We start from the raw sequence: 16,239 nt of genomic DNA, 5'->3' as shown, positions 1-16,239 counted from the left end.
AGCTAATTGTAATGGGGAGACTTTATGATAACTTGTGAGCCTGATTCGCACAAGAGTTGCTGCATGCAAAATAGTATGACCTCATGCCAAAATGTGAAGTTTTGTTCTCATAAGCATTAGCCTAGCAATTAATTGAAGAAATTTGATCAATGACTCCGCTAGACCATTTTTAGTATGAACATGAGCAACTTGATGCTTAATTGTTATCCCAGTTGATATACAATAATCATTAAAGGCTCGGGACGTAATTCACCAGCATTATCAAGACGAAGTGTCTTAATTGCATAATCTAGAAATTGTGCTCTTAATCTTATTAATTGAGCCAGTAACCTCGCAAGGCCAAATTGCGGGTTGATAACAAGCACAAATGTGACCATCTTATAGATGCATCTATCAAAACCATATAAAATTTGAATGGTACACATGAAGAGTGTATGGGCCCACATATATCACCCTGTATATGTTAAAAAAATGCGGGAGATTCAACTCCAACTTTAATCACTAATGGTCTAATAATCAGTTGGGATGGCCCAGCTGGTCATGCCAAATAATAAAATTATTAGTAAACCCTTTGTTTACTATGGCATGTAATTCGATTACGCTAATACTTGTGTAGTATAATCCGGAGGAAAATGCGAGAAGCTTTTCAAGAACATACTTCTTTTCCTCTTTTATTGTAGTAATATAAAGATATTCAACCTTTCCTTCATTGGTGGTCTCAATATGTTAGCCATTTTAACGAATATCTTTGAAACTCAACAAGTTTTGTTGAGACCTACTACAATATAATGCATCATTAACAGCCAATATAGTTCCTCCTGGTAGTAATAAAGTTCCTCTTCCAGAGCTCTCAATTAATTTTGTACTATCAGATATTGTTATGATATTAGCTACTTTCATAATTAAATATGAAATATCCCTTATTTTTTAATATGATGTGTGTAGTAGCACTATCAAGAAAGTATCTTTCTTCTTTATTATTCATACGGCCAACTAAATATTGGGAAGTTTGCATATTCTTCATAAAAAAAAATAATACATCATAAGTAATACTGAAAAATTTAAGAACAAAAGAAACTATACTTTGGAAAGTAAATACTGACAACATAAAATATTTTATTTAAATATGAACTTGATTAAAAAAATAATTATTCTTATAAATTTTCCCAGTAATAAGTCTTCAATTATGATGCTCAAAGAAGTTTTCAGCTTCTAAATGAGTAATATCTGCAAGGCCTTCAAAAATATCATCTTTATAGATAAGGTTTGCTTCAACTTTATCATGATTATTCATAGGTCCCCCCTCAACATCATTTTGAAAGGTCAAGTGAGTCTTAACCTTATTTTATCTCCCATTTATGGAGGCTTGATAAAGTTTGACAAAAGGCGTATGACAAATTCGTGCCCAATAATTTTTCACATCACATCGGTGGCAAATATTACCTTTGCCTTTTGAAGGATTATTCTGAGAACCTTTATTGTTCTCTTGTTTATAACGACCACCACCATGGCGATTATTATTTCGCCTCTTGCCACGTCCACGTATATTTATATGGTCACAATATTATTTTGTCTTCTTTCAGACTTTGGATCTGTTGCTACCAGATTCGCTTCTGGAAATGGAGCTGATCTAGTGGGGCAGGCTTCATGATTTTTCATTAAAAGGGAATTATGTTGTTCAGCCACCAAAAGACATGAAATTAACTCTGAATATTTCTTAAAGCCCTTTTCACGATATTGCTGCTATAACACCATATTTGAGGCATGAAACGTGGAAAGAGTCTTTTCCAATATGGCCTCATCATTCATAGGTTCTCCACATAATTTTAGTTGGAAAATTATTCTATATACAACAGAATTATATTCACTTATGGTCCAATAATCTTGTAGCCATAAGTGGGTCCACTCACGACGAGCTCTTGGCAATACTGTGGCTTTTAGATGGTCATATCGTTCCTTCAAACTAATCCATAATTGAAATGGATCTTTCAAGGTTAAATATTCGCTTTTTAACTCTTTATCGAATTGACGGCGAAGGAAAATCATGGCTTTCGCCTTATCCTGACTTGATGCTTCATTTCCTTCCTTAATAGTGTCACCAAGACTTTTAGCGTCAAGGTGAATTTCAACATCAACTATCCATGACAAATAGTTATTCCCGGAGATGTCAAGTGCCACAAATTGAAATTTTGATAAATTTGACATAGTGAAAACTATTATAGAAAATAAGTGAATTAGAATGATAAAAATTATTATCAACGAAAAAAATTAATGCAGAATATAATCGTGTATCACTACAACAAATGTGATATTTAGCTACAAAACTTTTAGCCACGACACATTAATTCGTCACTAATAATTCACTTTTCGTGACAAAAATTATGTTTCGTATTTAAATACATAAGCCGCACACTTTTAGTGACGAAACATAAAATTTCGTAGCAAATGCTTTGTCCACTAAAATTTCCTACCAAAAAACGTTGGCGCCATTACTGAATAACATTAGCCACGAATTTTATATCATCGGTGACATATTATTTTGTCACTAATGATGTACCCAATTTGTGACAAATTATAATTTGTCTTAAAATTGGTAAAATTTTGGACACGAAAAAGTTTCGTCACAAAAAATATGGTATTACAATAGTGACAAATTAAAATTTATAGTTAAACATTGTAAGCTTTAGCTACCAAAGTTTATATTTAATTATGACCTTTTTTGTCACTAATAATGCAAACAATTAGTGACAATTATTTAATCGTCTCTGTTTAACGTATAATTTAGTCACAACAAAAATTTTGTCACGAAAAATATAATTTTAAATGGCTACGACTTAAATTTTGTAGTTGAACAGTACAATTATTAGCGACGAAAAAGATTCATAGTTAAAAACTAAAAGACATACATTTGTTCATGCGATACATAAAATTACTTTAGGACTAATTAACCTTATGACTAAAGCACCCATATTGAAAAATTATCAAGTTCAAAAAACTGTCCATTTTGTAAAGTTCTACTATGAAGTCTATATAGCCTGCAAAATTGGAAAAAAATCAAATTAAAACCGTACTTAGTTTGATTCAATTGTCATTTCTAATTTTAGAAAATAGAAAACCAAAAAACCAAATTAAAATTTAATAGAACCAGAACAACCAAGGAACACGTACCTTGTTGCTACAAAAATTTAGCTTCCACTTCACAATTTCTTGAGATTAGAAGGTTGGTCTCATAAATGATCCTCTGTTATTTGCCAATTTAACCTTATATCTAGCTCATCATTTAATTATAAATTAAAATAAATACCACACTTCTTTAACTCACTTAGACATTTCGCATCACTACTAAACTTCACACACCAGATCCAATCAATAAAACGAACCTATCTAAGGTCCCAAAACACCGGTCAGAGTCTGATAATACCAAAATATACTCTAACTCAAACTTAACAAATTTCAAACCTCGATGTAAAATAATTACAAAGTTACTAGTGTAATACTATAATTTAAAATAGTGTTCCTTCAAGATTAATTACGAAGTTACTTTTAAAGTTAAGAGACATAGAACTTAAGACACGGAGACCAATGACAAATGAAGATATAAATTTTGGCTACCTATTTTTTTTTTAAAAAAAATGTTCAAATAAAATTCACTTTTACGATGTCCAATTAAATAATATGCAATATTATGGCTCGTTATTTGAGTTACTCCCAATTTAAAATTTTTACGAATGAGTAGAACTTATTATTCATTTGTTATAAAATTATGAGGGTCAACAAAGCTTATTAGGAAACTCAACACATTATTTGCGTAAGAACTGTGGAGTGAGTCTCGAGCCTTAAGCGTTAGGCGTGTTCAACGCGCACAGTCGAACGCTTGAGACATAAGCCTCGTGAAACTATGCCTTGCGTGTAAGTGTCAGGGCATTTTGATAGTGTCCCGCCCTGTGGCGAGTTCCCGAAAAACCTTTTAAAATAGAGATGTGACGGTGTTTGATTGGATACAAAATTTAAAAGAAACTAGGACTTATTAAATTGTATAATTATAATTTCTAAATAGGTATTTATATAATCAGTTTGGTTCGACTTTTCTCAATTAAGTTTTTCTTAAAATCAAATAATTAAATTTTATCTATTCTTAAAATTTAAAAAATCAAAATCAAATTTCTCATGAACACTCTTTGTTTAATATATTATTTTATGCCAAGATAGTTAAATCAATTTTTGAAATCTTTCTTTATTATTCTCATAAAATATTTCATATAACTTATTAAAAACATAAAAGTCATCCAAAATTGAGATATGAAGAATATACGTTCTAAAATAAAGTTTTATTTTAGTATTATTTTCACAAGTTAAAGTTTATTTTTACTATTTTTTCCGTAAATTGGGTGTAGCACTATATACGGCTAATGTTAGGGTTAGAAAAAATCTCCACTTCCTAATTTTTGGGATCTTATTCCTAAAACTCTTCATACTCGCAGATACCCCCAAAATAGAATTCCACAACACTGTAAAATGGAGAAAGAAATCGTCTTTTGGCGCTGGTTTTTGGGATTTTTGGCTCCAAAAGAAATTCACGATAACCACTATATATATATATATATATATATATATATATATATATATATATATATATATATATATATATATATATATATATGAGAATAATGACTGGGGAAAATACATTGCAAAGTGAAGCGAAATTTCTGAATAGGTATGTATCATTCCACCTACTCTATGTTTGAATAAGATTCAATAGATTGTAATTTGGCACAATCATATATTGAATGATTAATTCATATATTATTTGTGGCATACAACTAGTGAAGCATGCCTGTACTGAAGGAAAAAAATTAGGAATTAGCAAAGTAGGCATTTTTTGTACATATATTGACGCTTTCCGTCTGGTTTCGACGGAATAGTGGATGGATTGCAGGAATAGGGTATTACAGCTTGTGTTTGAGTCAAATCATGCTTCTTGGTGACACTTAGGACTTTGTTTGATCGGATAATGGTACTTTAAATTCTGATGAACTGAACCAAAATGTTTTAAGGTGAATATTCTGTAGGGTAATTTATATTTTTGTTGAAATTAGTAAACATTTCTTTACTAGGCTCAATCTTTATCAGAAACATAACTTCTTATAACTCTGCCGCTTGTATAAGTTTTTGAAAACATAGTTTATGTGCCTTTTGATTTGACAAATTCCTGCATAAATAGATCTTTGGTATGTTATACTAATAACTTAAGTCGGCTAGTGATGCTTCAATAGTTCAATAAATATTAGGAGAAGAAGACAATAAACTCTTATTAGAAAATGATGTGCATCACGCTTTCCAGATTGATGATTTATGTTCTTTTTGAATATTCCTTTAGTTATTTCTATCTTTTGGTTTGTTAAACTAATAAATTTTATATCTGATGAATATACTAAAATTATTAGCGTTTTTGGTAGAATTCTACAAATCAATGGCACCAGGCGGATGTGTCTTTAGACAAACCACAATTACATGTGCTTCTACTCAAGCTAACCGATCATCTGCTCCATCAAATAGTAATAATCCTATTCCTAATACAGGTAATACGTACCTTTTATATATTATATTGACGAGGAGTATATCTATTAGTTATTGTTTGTTCTCCTTATTTCTAATGCTTATTGCTCATTGTTGTTAGTATATTGGGGATTTCCATTTCCGTGGAAGTCATTATCTGATAAATTACATTGCACGCATTCTTTCTTATTGATTTTAGTAGATACGAAGGGAGCCAAGAACTTCACACCTACTGCAATATTATTCTTGAGTTTATGTTTATAAAAAAACGGATTGTGTTTAAAAGAGGGGATGTAAACAAAGTTCTGATTGTCGCCCAATAAGAAGTTGCAACAAATTCTTATTTTCCTCCACCGGAAAGAAATAGCTATTTTTATGTTCCAGCATCTAACATTCTTGTGTTAAAGTTGGAACCAAATATATTAACATTTGAAATATTCATTAATGTTAAACTTGTAACAATAGAGTTTTCATTTGTAGCATTGCAATTAATTACTAATATGTATACAAGGTTACTATTTCTGAATTTTAGCAGGTATTTTGAACTGACTTTTGCTTTTTAAAATCAGATGATTCAACTAGAATTAGGAAATGTTGTGGAAGGACAATGGGAAAAGGTCTTGAGAAAATGAAGAAGTCTATAGGAAGAAAGATGGTTATAGAAATCCCAGTTGGTAAAGGAAGGCCAGTTGAGGCAATTCCATCAGCAAAGCTATCAAATGAGTTAGGAATTGTTGCTCGCAACTTTCTTTCGCTTCCAAACAAGTGGAAGGAACTCACAAGAGAGGATAAGGATGCAGCATTAATTAGATGCCATGTAAGGATTCTATATTTTGGTAAATTTTATTACATTGTAAATATGTTAGATTTTAATCTTTTCCGAGCAAAGGAAATTTTGATAGTTTTGTGAGTGTCTTCAAAACTTCTTATTTTGTAGGAGAAGTTTGAAATTAACTTGGACGAGCATTACACCAAAGATAGCTGTGAGGATATTCTGAAAAATAGAAGCTGACAATGGCGCTACAAATTAAAAAAGCTATTTGAAAGTGCAAGCTCCGAGGAAGAGGCTCGTAAAATTGAAGTGCCAGAGTTGACCCCGGAAAATTGGAATAGGCTCTGTGACATGTGGGCGAATCTAGAGCATAAGGTAATTTCTATTACCTGATTGCTTGGTTTTGGATGTACAAAAGATATTTTCAGCAACATGTTTACTCACTGGTCTTGGTTTCACACTGCACAACTAATGAAGTAATTGATTGTTTGGTTTTGGATGTGCCCTTGAACTGTTAACTGTTAAGTCAAGTATCTTAAGCCAAGTTGAATGTCAGGGATCAAGCCACTCTTTGGTGTTGTGTGTTGGATAATCAATACAGTAAAATTAGGTCTAAACAAGATATTTGTGCAAGAAGATGATGCTTCTTTTCCCCACCTAGCCATATACAATGTCCATAATCACTATCCATGTTGGTTATGTCACGTAGAAATCATCTTTCAGCAAATAATTCAAGTTGTTGAATCATCTAAGCTACAAGATCCATCAAACTTATGATATTTGCTGTTCAAATCTCTCATCGTATTATGTTTGTCTATTCTACTCTTGTTGTTTTCTGCCTTGTGGGTTTGGAACTGTTGAAACTGTCCTTTTTTTTTTGGTTAGCAATCCGAAGGGAATGAATAGCTGCATTTTCAACTAAATGCAAAATTGTCTTACGAGAAACTTCTGTCTGCAGTGTAACTATTGTAAATGATGGTCGTTTACAGTGTCTTCAAACAAGACAATCTATTGCTAATAAGGAAATAAAATGAACAGCAGCTTAACGTTTTCCTCTGCCGCCACCAAGCTTAGGACCTTTTGATGCACCTCCTTTGGGGAGGTTGCCCTTTCCTCCAGCTTTCTGGGACTTGGCCGTCACCTCTGCTTCCTTAGCCTACTTTTCATCCTTTGTATTCTTAATCCTTTCCTTAATTTCACGAAGAGCAGCCTCCCTGGTAGCATCTCGAACTCCTGGCCTTTCAGTTCTTTTCTTCTGGATAACCTCCAAGGTTGCACCCACAATGGACCTTGAGTAAGGCTTCTTGGTGGCACGTCGCCTCTTCTTAACAGCTTTTTGTGCAATATCCTTCTTGTGTTGCTTCCTATACATAGCTGTCCAAGTAAGTTTTGATGGTTTCAGCATGTTGTGGAAGTATCTTTTGCATTTTGAATTGTGGAATAGGAACACCTGAGAATCTGAACGAATAAGTCTGATGCCCCTCCCAGGGTAAATCTTGCCACCACTGAAACTATAGAGTTCTGTCTTGAGAACCATGGCTGATGTTGTTGCTTGCCCTCCCTCTCGATAAACTGTCCTTTATTTGTTTTCTCATCATTGTGAATTTTAGAGTAACTTTTATATTTATTTGCATTTAAATGTATAGATGGTGAATGTTGAGTAACTTTTATACTTATATTTATATATTATTTGTAGAGACGATGCGAGATAAACAAGGTCAATCGAACAAAGCTGAAATCTAATCATTTCATGGGGTCAAGAGCTTTTGTAACTGCTCGTGCTGAAATAGTAAGTTATACTATTTTTACTTTTTGTAACTTTTCCAATACCTTTGCTTGTGAAAGCTTATGAAATTAAAAGTCACATATATATATATATATATATATATATATATATATATATATATATATTTTTATATCCCCGTTTAGGGGAACATGAGTCTTTTTTCAACTTTTCATTAAGCATAAGACTATATCTCTACTAACTAACATCTGACTTCTATTAACTCATAAAACTAGTTTCCAGTTTTCCATCATACAATACATAGCTGCATAATATAAAGAACCATGATCCTATTAGACAAGCATTCATTACCTTTTGTTGAACTTGTAATCTAATCATGTTAATGTGGTTGAGGTTCAATCACCCTCCACATTCATTACTAAGATGATATTTTAGTAATATTTCATATTATTTTTATATTGTGTAGGGTGTGAATGAACATGGAGGAGTAGAGCCAAATAGGATTGAGTTCTACAAAAGCACCCATTACTCGAGTGAAAAAGGATGGTCATCTCCAGAAGCTGAGACTAACTACGTAAGTAATATTTTAGTACAATGTCACATGTATTCATTCTATCTTATAATTAATTTAACTGATGTAATATTTTTATGTAGAACAAAATGAGAGATTTGAGAGCTCGGTCTGTTTCTGAAGAGAATCCAATGACTATTGATGAAATTGTTGATAATATACTTGGTACAAGGTCAGGATATATTAAAGGCCTTGGCTATGGACCAAAGCCTAATACAACTACAGCAACAAAAAGGAGGACAGTAGAATTAGAGGATGCTCTTAGGAGGGCAAAAGAGGATGCTGCTACTGCCCAACATGATTTACAAGAACATTTGAATGTAGCTGAAACTGAGGTAGCAAATCAGCAAATACAGATACAAACATTAACTTCTGAGTTGGGTACTCTAAGGGCACGCCAAGAGGAAATATTAAACGAAATGAAGTGTCATTTTATTGGCTCATCACCATCAAGGTTAGTAGTACTACATCTTTAAATGATAAATTCAATTATATTTCTTTTAGCATCTAAGTTCGAATGTTTTTTCTAATGATACAGTGAAGATTGAGCTCCACCAGATTATCAACTTTGGGTACACTAAACTTCACACTATTTAATTTTTTTCTCATTTTTATTTATTTGTATCACAATTCAATTATTTGTTTCACCAATTAAACTCTACGTCTAACAAGAAGTTGTAGTTTATACCAATTATATTTTATTTATGCCATGATACCATAAAGTATTAACTTAAATCTTAATTTTTTCTCTATCTTTTATATAGGTATATGAAGGTAACTATTGGATCAAGACTAATTGCAAGTGAAGTGTCACTGCATTCCTCCACTTCTCAGTCCTAGTTTAGGAGTAATATTTCTCAATTAGACTTTTATGTTGGACATATTTACTTTAATTATGTTTCTTTTTATTTTAAGGAGCTTTTATTTCAATATAATTTTAATATTAGTTTTATGATCAATGGTGAATATTTTTGTTACCATTGATTGTTTTTATTTTCTGTTATTACCTTGATTGTTTTATTATGTTATTTCAAATTCGTATAACGTCAATCTAAAACAAATACGAATATAAACGTCATCAAACATTTGTTATTAGTGACAAAAATGTTCACTTTTTTATAGTTTTTAGGAATATCACATTTTCGTCACGAAACAAATTAAGTTTGTCATAAATTCACTTATTTAGTGACAGAATAATTTATGTCCCAAAATGATCTTTTTATTGACTACGAATCAACTTTGTATTTTTTGACAATTGTAATTGTCACTAATTATGATAACTTATAGTGACAACTTTATTTTGTCGATAAAAATATTTTTTTAGTGATAAGATAATAGTTTTAACTACAAAATTATAATTGTCACTAATTATATATTTAGGGACGAAATACTTTTTTGTAGATAAAAGGTAGTCTTTAGTGACAAATTTACGGTTTTTCAACTACGAAACACACATAGCTTTAGAGACATTTGACGTCGTCACTAACTAAACTAAATTTTTAGAGACGAGGCAGTTTCGTTGACATTAATGCACTTTCTAGTGACAAAATCATAATATTAAGTACGATTTTTTTGTACTTTTTATGACAAATAAATCCGTCATAAATATTACGTATTTGGGGACGAAAAGAATTTCGTATTTAATATTTCATTATTTGGCGACGAAATACAAAGTTGCCTTTATATGTTATTAGTGACGGTGTTTTAGAGACGAAAGATTGACAAAAGAAATTTCGTCACAGAAAATCTTTGGTGACGAAAAGTGAATCATAGGTGACAAAATAATTCATCATTGATAATCAAATTTGTTGTAGTTATAACATTCTCTATGTAATTATTAGAACAAATAATTATGTGTAATGTGATGATAAATTAGTGCTTAATATTACACACAAGAACTTTAGATATGTAAGTATATTTTCGGAGAATAAATAAGTTGAAGTAATCTCATTAATAGGTACTAGTATATTTTGTTCTACTTAGAAGACGTTTCAATAAGTTAAGTAGGCATAAAACTAGATGATATCAATTCTGCAAGTTTCAATATTGAATAAATTAATCTAATAGTTAAGGCATTAATTAGTGTGTACACTTAGGTGATAAATCTATTGAAGATACTTTTAAACCTTTTTAAAATTTTGTAAGAATTCCTTCTAAATGCCTATTCTGTCATAACATTTGGATGTGGGATTAATTAGTCTAATCACTTTAATTCAATTTAATTCTTATCTATTTATGTGTAGGTTTAAACTTCTTCGTAGATTATATAATAAAAAACCAATTTAATCGAAGCTTATTGTTTTCATATCAAGATAACTATTATAATCATATTCTAAACAAGTTATGCATATGATTATTAAATTGCAGGTTAAAGAAGATCCTAATAGAAACGTTATAAAAGAATGTATACCTGAATCGGAAAAGAAATTAACTACCTCTTTTTGGAAGAAGATTAAATTTGAATGAAACAAATAACCTCAGTTGGTTAGAACTTCGTGCTGATAACGTATTAAAAAATTATAGCAATATGAGCCAAGAAATATAGATAAAACTTTTCTTCTATCAAGTTATATTTAAGTCTATCTTATTGATGTCTTTTGTAAAATGAGAAACATTGTATATATAGTGTACAATTTACTTGAGAGGTACAAAATATTAAATGAGTGTAATAAATATATTCATGTATAATCCAAAATGGTTCATGGATAAGTTGTTGGACATTCACAAATTCAATGTATTCATAACAATCGGAAATTTATTACTTAACTTTTTTAGTTTGAATTACGTCATTCATTTTGAAATAGAGGAGTAGCATATTTTGGGCCATGAGATTTATTCCTTGTTTTGATCATAACCAGAGATATTATCACTTTTAGCTCGCGCCAGAAACAATTTATATTTGGTAATCGAGAAAGTAAATAAATTTATATAATTTTTGTATATAACATACAGAATGTATAATATACAAAATATATATATTTTCGGCTATTATATCGAGAGCGGCTATACTATATCATTTTCCTTAGCTAATTCGGGAGGGAAGTGCACGGATAGCCACTAATAACACATGTATTTACTTTTAAGCCAATGTTTAAAATATATTTAGTCTTTAGCTACTGCTTTAATAAACTTTACCTGCCCGAACGAAAACATCCTTCTGCTCATAAAGTTCAGGACCAAGTGTCCTTAACTTTTGAACATGTAACTCTAAGTTCAGGACTTCAGGACTACATGTCCTTAACTTTTGAACTTGGAACTCGAAGTTCATGACCAAATATACTTAACTTTTCAGCTTGTTAGTCTAAGTTCAGGACCTATTGTCCTTAACTTTTGAGCTTGTTAGTCTAAGTTTAGGACCTATTGTCCTTAACTTTTGGGCTTCTTAGCCTAAGTTTAGGACCTATTGTCCTTAACTTTTGAGTTTGTTAGTCTAAGTTCATGACCTATTGTCCTTAACTTTTGAGCTTGTTAGTCTAACTTCAGGACCAAGTGTTCTTAACTTTTGAACTTGTAACTCTAAGTTCAGGACCAAGTGTCCTTAACTTTTAAACTTGGAACTCGAAGTTCAGGACCAAGTGTCCTTAACTTTTGAACTCGCAATAGGTCCATAATCGGACAGATAGAGTAGGCACTGAAAGATCCTTATGTTCATGACAAATCTGGTAATTTGTGTTCCTTATTGCTCACGCGTAACCCTTTGCATCAGGCAGGTCCATGAGGTGCTATACAATGCTGGTTACAACAACATTTTCTGGGTTCAAGGTGGTTTAGAAGCTGCGGAAGAAGAGGTTTCAAATTAATCTTACTTATGTCTTTTTTGCTTTAACATATATTCATATTTCCAGAATACAAGTTCATATATTTAAATACAATTTGGATCAGGATCTTGAAAGAGAAGGTCCTCAACCATTTAAGTTCGCAGGAATTGGGGGGCTTTCAGAATTGCTCGGGTAATTATTTCATGCTTGTGCCTAACACATGAAAGAGATAGAAGAAAGGGTAACACAGTCTTTTCACTTAATTTTAATAGATTAGTGGCTACTATTGTTAAGCATTAAAAATGTTGGATAAAAAGTAAATACCACTTTAAAAAGTGGCTACCCCACACAATTTTTACTTAATTCGGCTGACTGGCCCGATTCTATTGGTCCGTACTGCAATTCTCCAATGACCTATGTTGGGCTTTCCCAGGCCCATTCATATAGCTATTTCCACCTGTGATTTTCCCGGTGTCGTTTTGTTTGAAACAACTACATAAACATCTCCTACTCTAATTTCTGCCTAGCAGAATAATTTAGGTTATTTCAAAATCATGCTCCTAGATTTAGTTTTAGTACTTGAATTTTATTTAGCTCAAGCGGCTGCCAATCAATTCTATTGTTCCTGTCGAATAATTTCCTCAAAAAGCACGTTTTCATGGTTTAATGGAATTTTTTAAAAACATTTGATGGTCTATATCATGTTCACATTTGGATTGCTAAAATTTTTGGTGTTTCGCGAAGTAACTAATGGTTAGACTAGCAAATATTCAACAAGCATTATTTTTTGTGTACGATGGAATTTAACATGCTTTCTTAAAAAATCTTTCTAACCTTATATATTAGTATTCCCTCCGTTTCAATTTAGATGAGGTAGTTTGATTCGACATGGAGTTTAAGAAAATAAATAAGACTTTTGAAACTTGTGGTCTTAAAAGTTTAAGGATAAAAGCTTTATGGGGTCATGACATTTGTGTGGTTATAAAAACTTCTCATTAAGGATAAAATAGGTAAATTAAAGAGTTTAAAGTTAAATTGTTTCTAAATTTAGAAATGTGTAATTTATTTTGAAACAGACTTAAAAAAAAAAAAAAAGAGAACATCACCTAATTTGAAACAGATGTAGTAATATTTTAGAGAAATGGGGCGTTACACACTTCAAAATACAGAAGCATTTTAGTTACCAAATACCAAAAATTCAGGTCGTAGGATGATCACAAGAAGCATCTTATAAGCTAGTGTGCAACATGCCAATATTAAAAGTGTTTATTTATCCAAGTTAGGGTTGGGTTGCACCCTCCAACTTAAGGACAATGTTGGAGTGCTTGTAGTTAGGGGCAGAGCCAGCATGTTTCATACGGGTCCAGTCAAACTCAATAGTTTTGGTCAATCTTCATATTTATCAAAAGTTTATTGAATATGTATAAATTATTCATTTAGAACCCAATAACTTAAAATGGCTTGAATTTCTTAACTCATAAACTTCAAATTGTAGCTCCACCTTTTCTTGTATTACTACTTTTCCATTTATTTACCTGTACATTACACAGGTGCATTATTTAGCGGTATAGGTTGCCCATTTTAGCTTAACTGGTGCTTAACAAAAGTCCAGCTCGGTCAATGTGTACATAGGACTTGGTATGTTTTAGAAGGGACTTAGAATTCAGTGTTTACATATACTTAGCTAGCGTTTGGCATATAGTCCCAAATTTATTTTAAAAAAATTTATTTGGATGAAGTTTGGTTCGAAGATGAAAATCTGTTTGGATATAATTTTCAAAACATACATCACTTTTTTTTTTTAAATAAACATAAAATATGACTTATGCCCATAAGAGTTATAAACTATCGAAAATATCCAACAACTCTGAAGAAAATTCATAAAAACAAGCGAAACAAATCTAAAAAAAATTCATACAAAACAAGCAAAACTAATATGAAGAAATTTATACAAACATTAGTAGATTTTAGCCAATTACATTCAAATTTTATCTTTAAGGTGGATTGTCACAGATTGGCACAACAACTTTGGCGAGAATTTTCTTTTGTTTATAGAGAAGGGCAAAATTGCGTGAGTTTAATGAGGAAAAAGTGGGTAGATATAGATTAGTTGGGGTAATAATAACAGAAAGTGAGTTTTTTTTTATAAAATATAAAAGTCTGGGTAATTTTTTAAAAAAAATTAACAACCAAATGGTAATATTTTGGGCCAAAAATAGTTTTTGCGCTGATTGTGGAATTTGAAAATTTGCCAAAATAGGAATAAAATCTATAAACAAATATGTATTTGCTAAAAAAATTAAAAAAATATGTAGCATAAACTATGACCAAACGGGAGCTCAATTGAGTGTATGTTGCAAAAGATCAAACAAATCTTTTGAGACCTAAAACTAGGAAAATAAAAAGATACTACAAGCCATGTTATACTATTCTCTCCATTCCAATTTATGTGGTATACTTGTTTTATATATATATAAAAATCACTCCCCCTCCCCCCCCTCCTCCCCCCTAAAAATTTGGTTAAACATCCCAGCTCTCTTAAATAAATATTTTTTTCTATTTATTTGCTGTTTTTTTACGATGTTGGTAGTATTTTTCTAGTTTTTGTTGTTACAGATCTATTATCTTTGAAACGAGGGTCTCCCGAAAACAGCCTATCTATCTCTCCGGGGTAAGGATAAGGTCGTACACTTTACCCTCCCCAGATCCCACTAATGAATTCCTACTGGGTTGTTATTGTTGTATTATAAAAAATATAAGCACCTTGGCTTTCATAAGTTTGGCTAGACAAGCTAATTATTTGACTAACAAAAATGTTTTCGGCAAAAGGTTAAATATGTAGTCATGTCCGTATTAGGTTGACGAAGGGATAAGTTCATGCATAGACTATTCACGCATACAAGGATCGACAATTTTTCTAATTTATCATTTCTAAAATGCACTGTAAGAAACTTTTAGATTTCTAACGTTTATTCAAATAATGCTTGCATCCTGAAATTCTCTGCTCAAGAAAATGTTATTTCAACAACCTCCTACGCGGCCGAGGGGAAAATCAAACTAAAAATCTGTGGCAGATGCAGCGTATAACCTACGGTTCAACTGAATCCATAACTTTCGACGCGGAGTAAAAATCCTGATATGCTTTACGTGATTTCTTACCATTCAGACTTAAGTTATGATTATTACTAACTGAGTTGGAGTACTTACTTTACTCCCTGCACCCTGTGTGCAGATTTAGGTATTTCTAGACCCGGTACCGGGTATTGGCTGACTGGAGGCATAGTCGTCGGAGTTTAGCAGGGTAGCTGCTGGCGTTCACAGTACCGCTTTTCTCCCTCTTCATTCATTAGTCGTGTTTTGTATATCTTAGACTTTTCAGTTGTATTTATACCCTAGTAGATGCTCGTGACTTGTGATACCCCGATTAGGGCTGTGTCGGGTTGTATTTTCTTATTAGCATTGTTATCGATATTTTCGCTATTCAGTATTGTTAAATCATGTTTAGACTATTTTTATGTTGATTAACTATTTTAAAAGTTGAATCGGGTTTAATTGGCTGGCCTTGTCTTCAAGAGAGGCGCCATCACGACCGGGTTCGGGGTTGGGGTCGTGACAAGTTGGTATCAGAGCCTAGGTTACATAGGTCTCACGAGTCATGAGCAGGTTTAATAGAGTCTCGCGAATCGGTACGGAGACGTCTGTATTTATTCTCGAGAGGCTGCAGAATGTTTAGGAAAACTTCACATTCTTGAATTCTAATCGTGCGTCCTTGATTCAGCTTGAAAAGTAACTCTTGAATTCCTTTCATGCGTTCGTATATGCGCATGAGCGCTCAGTA

The 16,239-nt window shown here is 31.9% G+C and overlaps 1 protein-coding gene and 1 pseudogene across 3 annotated transcripts; one reads left to right on the top strand and one right to left on the bottom strand.

Moving 5' to 3' along the window:
* The first annotated feature begins 4,642 nt into the window (after positions 1–4,642).
* LOC104213627 (uncharacterized) lies at positions 4,643–9,636 on the top strand. Of its 3 annotated transcripts, XM_009763160.2 has the most exons (9): positions 4,643–4,714; positions 5,457–5,579; positions 6,126–6,373; positions 6,494–6,703; positions 8,025–8,117; positions 8,539–8,646; positions 8,727–9,097; positions 9,182–9,215; positions 9,408–9,636. In XM_009763160.2, the coding sequence occupies exons 4-8, from the start codon at positions 6,680–6,682 to the stop codon at positions 9,189–9,191; spliced, it is 606 nt and encodes a 201-aa protein (XP_009761462.1). In that variant the 5' UTR covers positions 4,643–4,714; positions 5,457–5,579; positions 6,126–6,373; positions 6,494–6,679; the 3' UTR covers positions 9,192–9,215; positions 9,408–9,636. The 3 variants fall into 3 exon arrangements, 2 of the variants coding, with proteins under 2 accessions (XP_009761462.1, XP_070007581.1); XR_707687.2 differs by having other exon boundaries at positions 8,727–9,215; XM_070151480.1 differs by having other exon boundaries at positions 8,727–9,636.
* Positions 7,308–7,954, bottom strand: LOC104213626 (large ribosomal subunit protein eL24-like; annotated as a pseudogene).
* Positions 9,637–16,239: the final 6,603 nt, after the last annotated feature.

This window comes from Nicotiana sylvestris, chromosome 7 (genome assembly GCF_000393655.2).
Source record: "Nicotiana sylvestris chromosome 7, ASM39365v2, whole genome shotgun sequence".
Classification (NCBI taxonomy): Eukaryota; Viridiplantae; Streptophyta; class Magnoliopsida; order Solanales; family Solanaceae; genus Nicotiana; species Nicotiana sylvestris.
This window is presented reverse-complemented; position numbering and strand designations above follow the sequence as displayed.